This window comes from Pipistrellus hanaki, assembly GCF_964339955.1.
Source record: "Pipistrellus hanaki genome assembly, chromosome: 4".
NCBI lineage: Eukaryota > Metazoa > Chordata > Mammalia > Chiroptera > Vespertilionidae > Pipistrellus > Pipistrellus hanaki.
Window position 1 is genome coordinate 88,829,303 of NC_140506.1, and position 8,296 is coordinate 88,837,598.

At 59.1% G+C, this 8,296-nt stretch overlaps 1 protein-coding gene across 1 annotated transcript; it reads left to right on the plus strand.

Moving 5' to 3' along the window:
* The first annotated feature begins 2,876 nt into the window (after nt 1-2,876).
* On the plus strand, nt 2,877-8,054 carry UBALD1 (UBA like domain containing 1). Its single transcript, XM_084882531.1, has 3 exons — nt 2,877-3,328; nt 6,639-6,698; nt 6,974-8,054. Exons 1-3 carry the CDS (start codon nt 3,209-3,211, stop codon nt 7,328-7,330), a joined length of 537 nt encoding a protein of 178 aa, XP_084738657.1. The 5' UTR covers nt 2,877-3,208; the 3' UTR covers nt 7,331-8,054.
* The last annotated feature ends 242 nt before the right edge of the window (nt 8,055-8,296 follow it).

An 8,296-nucleotide genomic window follows, 5' to 3' on the forward strand; every position in this document is an offset into this window, starting at 1 on the left:
GGGCACTGCCTGAAATGCATCTTACTTTCTCTCATCCCCCATCTACTGGCCTCAGCTAGCAGCCCCCATCTGAGCCTGCTAAAGAAGCCAAAGTCCACTTTGTAGCCAGGCTGAAAACAAAGTTTTTTACTTCTCTGCTGCTCCTGGAAAACAAGCCAGCTGGGGGACTGTAGGGGCCAGAGGGGTGACCTTTGCTTTTGCCAGCCCCACCTACCCCACCCCAGTCTGGGCTGGACAAGCCTGTGCAGGTACCTGAGTGGTGCCTGGATGAGGGTGGGGACAGGTACTTTCTGCCTCCCTCAGCAAGAAAAGCCCCCAGTAGGCCCTGCCAACACTCACCCTCCCTTGCCAGAAACACATCCTGCTTGCTCGCTGCATGCCTGCTCTTCTTCAAGCGCCCTGAACACTGGCAAAAGTGTAAGGAGTCCTGGATTCCAGCCTCAGTTTCCTTATCTGTAAAATGGGCTTGGACTCACTAGACAGAGGCAAAGAGGTGAGTACTAGAAATGGTTTGCTGAATGCCAGGCCCATGTTGAGCTCCTCATCGGCATTACTCCATAGCAGACCCGGGAGAGCTCCTGGCTCTCACCTTCAGTTCTACAAATGAGGAAACTGAACTTGCCCAATATCAGTCATTAAGTGGCAATGCCAGGCCTGGCAACCAGGTTTGTCTGGCTCCAGAACTTGTTCACCTTCCACCATGCCCTGTTGCTGTCCCAATGATAACAGTACCTATACTCAGAGCTGCCTATTATGTGCTGGGTACTTTGCCCCCATTAATTCATGTTTATGATGTTAGATATTGACTGCAGGCCCCCTACTGGAAATGGAACCAGTCAACTCTTGGTTCATGGTTGACATTTAGCCACTGAGAGATACTGGTGCAGAGGGAGGGGCCATTCTTTTTTGTTGTTGTTAATCCTCACCTGAGGATATTTTTCCATTGATTTTTAGAGACAGTAGAAGAGAGAGGGAGAGACGAGAGAAACAATGATGTGGGAGAGACAAAGAGAAACACGATGTGAGAGAGACACATCAATTGATTGGCACCCTGACCAGGGCTGGGAAGCCTACAACTAAGGTATGTGTCCTTTACCAGAATCAAACCCAGGACCCTTCAGTCCATGGGCCCACATCTATCCACTGAGCCAAACCGGCTAGGGCAAGCCATTCTTAATAAGAGCAGAAATTTTCAGGCACTATCAGGGCTTAGAAAAAATGGTTGAGACTGAGTGATCTCTATAAGGCAGAAGAAAGGCCAGTGGACAGGTGACTTCAGCCAGGGCTGAAGCACCTACTGGAAGGGGACAATGAGTCCTCTTTCAGCCAATGAATCAAGCTTCCCACTCTAGCAGGCCTGGATTCCCTCCACCACATATACCAGCTTCCCCTAGCCCTCACAAATCTGGGACCTTTCAGGCCCTGTCCACACGTCCCCCATCCTCCTCCCACTGGCCACTGGAAGGGTTGAGAGATCCAGGAAAAGCACCGCAGAGAAAGCACTGCAAGTCTCTACTCCCCACCTCTTGCGGGGAAGCGGGGGTGTGTGTGTGTGTGTGTGTGTGTGTGTGTGTGTGTGGCATCCGCCCCACCCAGTGTGAAGCAGTCCCTCCCTCCTTCCCCCATTTCAATCCAATTCTTCCGGGCTAGACCCTGGGCAGGGCCGGGCTCCCCTAGAACCAAACACATCCAGAACATTCCCCGAACCCATTGGATCCCTCGGTCAACATCGGGTCCCCACACTGCCACAGCCAGTGATTCTAAAGTGGATAACGGATCAGATCTATTAAAACCCTTCAGTGGCCTTTAACCCACCACTGGTATGTTTCCTGAGAGCACTTTCCACACTTGCAATTCATTTGTCCTTGGGATTTTTGACACTCGCCCTCACCCTAACCCCCTCCACCAGCCGACCCCTCTTGGGTTTGCTCTCTCTGCACCCGGGTCACGTCAGAGCCCGGTGCAGAGTAAAGGGCCCAACAACTAAAACTGGCCTAGGAAGCGAGGAACCGGGACAAGGTCACTCAGAGCGGTGACCGAGCCACTCCTCCTCCCGGGGCTTCTCGACTCCCCATCCCGAGCTTGCCATTTCTCTCCTCCCTCCGCCCCCCCACCCGTGCCCAACCCAGGACCCAGGACCGTAGAAGCCAGAGGTCAACCGGAAGCGGCGCGTGCAGGGCTGTAAACACAGCTCGCAGCGCCCCACCCCAGCGCTCTTCAGCCCCGCCCCTGCCCGCCACGTGACACACAGGTCCGTTCGGACTCAGCGCCCGCCCCAAATGCCACCGCATTGGGCGGCCAGCTTTGTTTACCTTATATGGCCAGGTCCTAACACCCTGCGGTCGCCCATTGGCAGAGACGGAGCCTCACTCACTTGACGTCACTCGGGGCCGTATGTTGCAAATAAACTGGAGCATTCTGGGTACAGGAGTTCGGGGCCTTTTCCGGAACCGGCTCCGCGCGGTCCTAGCGCCGGCACGTTAAGGGCGAGGTTTCCGGCGGAGAGCACCAGATTTTGGGTGGGAAAGTGGGAGCGTCGCAGGGGAGGAACCCCGAGGCTACAGACTGCCGGCCTCGGCTACCCATCCAGGATGCCGTTCCTACCTAACCCCAGAAGTTGCTCGGGCCTACTGTGTACCTGACCAAGAGCCAGGCCAGGGAGGGACCCGCTTCCCAAGTGCGCGATGCGCTCGGGAGTGTTGGGGAAGACTTGGAAGGCTTCCTGGAGGCGGTGGTTTTGAGCAGAGTTTTAAAGGGGTAAAAGTTTATTCTCTGAATGAATATAGGCGCCTACTGTTTGCCAGATCTCTGGGGCCTCGCGGCTTAGTGCTTCCGATTTGTGCCAAAACTGTTAGGGTCCTCTTCCAACCACACCCGGGTTCGTCAGGGTCTTGACAAAGACCTTTGGCCTCCGCCTAGCCGACCCCCGTTAGTGCCAGGGCAGAGGCGCGGATGCCCAGCTCTGGTCACGGCCCGCCCCTGCACACAGTAGGCGCCCGGCGGCGTCGGACAGTTGGGCCCGTAGCCCCCGAGGGCGCGCGGGCGGGCGCGGGCGGACTACATCTCCCAGCATGCCCCCCGCGGCCCCGGAGCCAGGCGAGGCTCGGTGAGTCAGAGCCGCACAGTAAATATTTGTATTAGCCGGAGCCGGCTCCCTAATGGTGGACGCGTGAAGCGGAGGAGCGGGCAGCGCGGCGTTGGCGGCGCCATGTCCGTGAACATGGATGAGCTTAAGCACCAGGTCATGATCAATCAGTTCGTGCTGACGGCCGGCTGTGCGGCCGACCAGGCGAAGCAGCTGCTGCAGGCGGCCCACTGGCAGTTCGAGGTGCGCGGCCGAGCGCCGGGGAGCCTGGGGCCGGGGCTGGGGGCCCGGCCCGTGGGGCGTGTGCGGTGTGGACACGCGCGGTGCGCGCCCCGCGGGGGCCGGGGTGCGAGGGGGCGTGCTCCGGGCCCGCTGTCTGTGATCGCGTGCTCGGGTCCGAGTCCCAGCGCGCTCACGCGGTGGGCTTGGCGGGCCTAGCGCCGCGGCCGAGTTGACGAGGCCCCGGAAACGCCGCCCGGAAACGCGGGGTGAGTCGGAGGGGCGGCTCGCCCCCTCCGGGCCCCGAATCTCGGACCCTAAGTTCCTGGGCGGTGAGGATGCGGGGGACCCCCCACTTTTGTCCGGCTAAGGCCAGGGCGGGGCGGCGCTGGGGCCGGGACACCGTGGGGCTGGCGGCCGGAAGGAGGACGCCCCAGGCCTGGGTCGAGCGGGACGTGTTCTGCCCGCCTTCGGTCCCCCCTCCCCGGGCCTCGGGTTTGGGTCTGAGGAGCCCCGGGGCCCACGGGCGGAGTCGCCCCGCGTGCGTGGGTCTGCGTGCCTGGTGGGCAGCCCAGACGCGCGTGTGCCAACGTGCATGTGCGTTTGTATTTACGCACGCGCCACGCTGCGTGTGGGCATGTTGGCGAGTGTAAACATGCCGTCCACCTGGGGCGCGGGCGCGGGGTGTGTGCTCCGTGCACATACACGTCGCCGTGTTACAGCTAGTGGACATGCGTGTATGTACACCCGAGTGTACGGTGCTGTCTTGGGGCCCTCCTCTGTTGGCAGGGGACTCTATTTGCAGAGTGCAGGCGTGCGTGGTGTGCGGTTCAGTAGCTTCAGCCCTCACCGCCTCCTCCCTGCCCTCCTCTCCCCTATCGCCCCTGCCCCATAGAGCACTAGTGCCCAGGCTTGTGCTACCAAGAAGCTACCTTTCCTAACTCAGCTTCCCCAGAAATAATTCAAGGTAGTATCTAGGGATGAGGCCAGAGCCGCTTGAGCTCCATTCCTCACAGGTGTAAGGGCCCCCAGCCTCAGGCATTTGTACTCTGTGCTCAGCAGGGGCCCAAGAGCCTAGCTCCCCATGGGGAGCCAGCCCAGGAAAGGTGTTTTGGGCTTGCAGGAAGGACCAGGAGCCAAGAGAGCTTCCTGGGGGTTGGAAGGAAACAGAATTCCCAAGTGAAAGTTGGAACGGTCTGAAGACGCAGTGGCCTATCCACCCCAAGGATCCTTGCTTCCTATCAGAGATCTGATGACTGTGTGACCCTCACTCCAGAAGATGCTCTCCATCTCTCTCTGGGAAGGTCATCTCCCCTCTCTGGCCTCAGTTTTTTCCTTTGTAACTTGGGGGTGCAATAGCCCCCCACCCTCAGGGCTGGCAGCCGCACCCTGCAACAAGTCTCCTAATCAGCCCTCTTGTCTCTGGGGCTGGATGTAGCAAAACTTGCAAAACCACATTCATGGCAGTTTGCTTGAATCCCACATCTGCATACATGGCTCCCTTCCTGCCTGGGGCTGGGCAGGCAGGTGTCCAGTGGGCGGGCACTCTGAGTCCAGCCCACAGAGCCTGGCAATAGCTTGGTGGTCACTCAGGCAGTGTAGGTTGGTGTGGATAGATCACAGGAATTGAAAGTGTGGTTTTGAGGATTGAAATGTCTGGGGGGGAAACTCTGATCTCAAGCAGGGGCAAGAGCAGCTTGTAGACTGGGGGCTCTGATGGCCCCCCAGGGGTAGGACCCCAGTGCCCCGGGTTCCCTGAGCCTCAGTTTCACCATCTGTAAAATGGGGATATGAATACAGGAAGGTTCACTTAAGGTGAAATGGGTCATGAACCCCCACCCAAACCTTAGGTCTCAGGATGGGAGTGAATGAGAGGTTCTTTATGGCTAACCCCCTTCTGCCTCCTAGGCCACAGCTGGCAGCCTACTGGCTGAGGGTCTGACCCAGCCAGCTGGAGGCTGTCTTTTTGGGTCATATTCTCTGTGATTCAGGTGTTAATGGGGACAGAGGCTGCAGGGAAAGGAGGAACTTCTGTCTGCTCTAAGGGGTGGGGCAAATGTTTTTCCCTGAAATTCTCACACTCTGGCCTTGGAGCTGCTGTTAGGAGAAGAATGGTTTGGGTGTGTCCCTGGGGCTCCATGGGTGGGGCTGGGGGTCACGAGGAGGTGCCTAGAGACCAGTACTCCCATCCCCCAGCTCCCACACCCTATTTGGTGACACAGGTGGGGTTTTTCAGCAGGAAATGCCCAGAATAATTCATTTGATTGTACTTTTAAGAAAATTACAAAAACCCCAGGGAAACCCTGGGAGCCAGGTTGGGTTTCTGGGTATGTTAGGGGTGGGGGAGGGGACGGGCCACGCTGGGCTGTGGGAGGCCAATCTGAGGGGGTGGTGATGGGAAGAATGAGAATGGCAGGGGCTGCTTAGAGCTGGGCCTGGGACTTGGCAAGACATGCCAGACCCTTCACACACTTGACGCTTTCCCTCACCAAGCACTTTCGCAAGAGCAGCTGGTTTCCTTATTTTCTTTGACGCCCTCCTGCAGAGGCTGAGCCAGGACACACCAAATGCCAGCACTGCCCTGGGGGCTCTTAGAGGCCACACTGGAGCCCCCTCGCTCCAGTCCCAGGGCCTCCAGATGAGCTGGTCTGACCCAGGCCAGCTTTCATCCCCCTTTCCTCACAGTCTTGGGTATAAACCGCACCTCTGCCATCCTCCTGCTCTGTCACCTTGAGAACATCCTGCTGGAGACTCAGGTGAGCGGGGCAGGGAGTGCAAACCAGACCATCCTACTTGACTCTGGCTCTCCCAGCTGGAACCACAGATCTTAGGAGGTCACTGTTGCAAGGGAGGGAACTTGGAAGCTACCTAGTTCACTCTCTTTGTGGTGCAGATGGAAAAAAACTGAGGCCCAGACAAGGAGGGACAGATGGGTCACAGACTGGACATCTAGGGGCCTTGGCTCAGAGCTGAGGAAACAGGCTCAGAGAGGATAGGGGCTTCCTGCCCATGGTGATAGTTGGGCTGAGGTCTCTGGGAGGCCTTTCCCCATGAGACTGACCAGAATATTACCTGCCACCCAGGTCACAGTGCTGACACCAGGTATGTGCAAATTGGAGGCCCCTGGCGTCCAGATGGCAGACATTTGTGAGGGTCCGCACCCCCTCCCCCCCCAAGCCTGCCCAGGGGCCCCAGGGGCCTCCTTGGAAGGAGGTAAGGCACGAGTGGTGACAGGCCCAAGGTGGCATCAAGTCCCAGAGAGCCTGGGAAGGAAGGAGGGGAGCAGCGGGGTCAGGCAGGGGCTGAGAGTAAGCTTGGGCTTTTCTCCCCACAGACGGCCCTCAGCGCCTTTTTCCAGGAGACCAACATTCCCTACAATCACCACCACCAGATGGTAAGTGTCCCCCATGGCCTCAGGGGCAGCTGTGGCAGGGTCTCCAGGGTAAGCTGCAGTGGCCCTTGGCCACGGAGGGGCCACTAGGACAGGACCTTCTCGGAGCCACCAGCAGGTGTAGCAGGCCAGCCCCTTCAGCACCGCACCTTTCCTTTGTGAGCCCTGGACTGGTGGACTGGGGGGCAAGGGGCAGGTGTCTAGCTAGGAGCCATTGGGAGATCGGGGGCCTCCCAGAAAGAGTGCTCACCCCACCCTTTCTGCTCTCCTCCCCACAGATGTGCACTCCCGCCAACACCCCTGCAACGCCCCCCAACTTCCCAGATGCCCTCACCATGTTCTCCCGTCTCAAGGCCTCTGAGAGCTTCCACGGTGGCGGCAGCAGCGGTAGCCCGATGGCTGCCACGGCCACATCACCCCCGCCGCACTTGCCCCACGGTGCCACCGGCAGCTTTGCAGCGCCCAGCTGGCCAATGGTGGCCTCACCCCCAGGGGGACCACAACACCACCAGCCGCAGCAGCCACCCCTGTGGACTCCAGCACCCCCTTCCCCCGCGTCAGACTGGCCACCCTTGGCCCCCCAACAAGCTGCCTCAGAACCAAGGGCCCACCCTGCCATGGAGGCTGAGAGATAAGGGAGGCCCCTCCCCCCTCCCGGAGGCCAGGACCCCGTGGGGCGGGGGAGAAGACGTCTCCACTGGCCCCCTTTACCCTCTGCCTGCACCCCCATTCCCTGGAGCCCTGGAGGGGAGAGACTGGACCCCCTGTGCCAGCACACAGGCTGCCAGCAAGTATGCAGAAGTGCAGGCACACAGCACCCAGCTTGCATGGATTTGGTTCAGATCACCTGGGTGCTGGTGGACAGAACTTCAGAGACCAAACAGTCTTTCCCAGAGGACTCACCCCACCTCAGGAGGCTGCGGACACTTGCCTGGCTCCTACCGGAGACTTGCCTGGCTCCTACCGTGGAGCTCCTTGGGGGCAGGCAGGCCTAGATCCCCACCCTCGGGAATGCAGAGCCTTCTCCGCATGTGTGCGTGTGGCTGTGTCTGTGTATTTATACGTATGTTACTCAAGAAGCAACCTAGTTTATGGGGCAGCTGGACTTTGCATGTTAGAGTGAGCCCTGAGTCCCTTGCCTGCTGCCCCCCTCCCCAGGGCCCTCTTCTCCCCCCACTCAGCAGCCAGCCTTCCTGTTCCCTGCAGAGAAAAGGATTGTGGGAAACTCCAGGACTCTTCCCACCCATCCCCCAGTGCCTGCCTGCTGGGACTGCCTGCATGCCTTGCCCAGAGCCCGGGGTACCTCATACCCATTTCCTTTCCCCCTTTTAACAAAGGAGAAGAAAGAGTTCCAAACCACCACCAGGCTCTGTGGTCTTGCCTCTTAATCCTAAGCTTTGCTGCCAACTGGCTCTTTGTGGGGAGAGGGTGCAAACTGAGCCTAGAACAGAGTGCTACCCTCCAGTCCCGCACTGCTCCTGTGCGTTGCTGTCTTTTCCTCCACAACATGCACTGGAATCTTTCCCCTATCCAAGGCTTTTCCCATGAAGTTGGTTTCTGGCCTGTGTTCCCAGAATCCCAGCCTCTGCCCACCCTTCCCC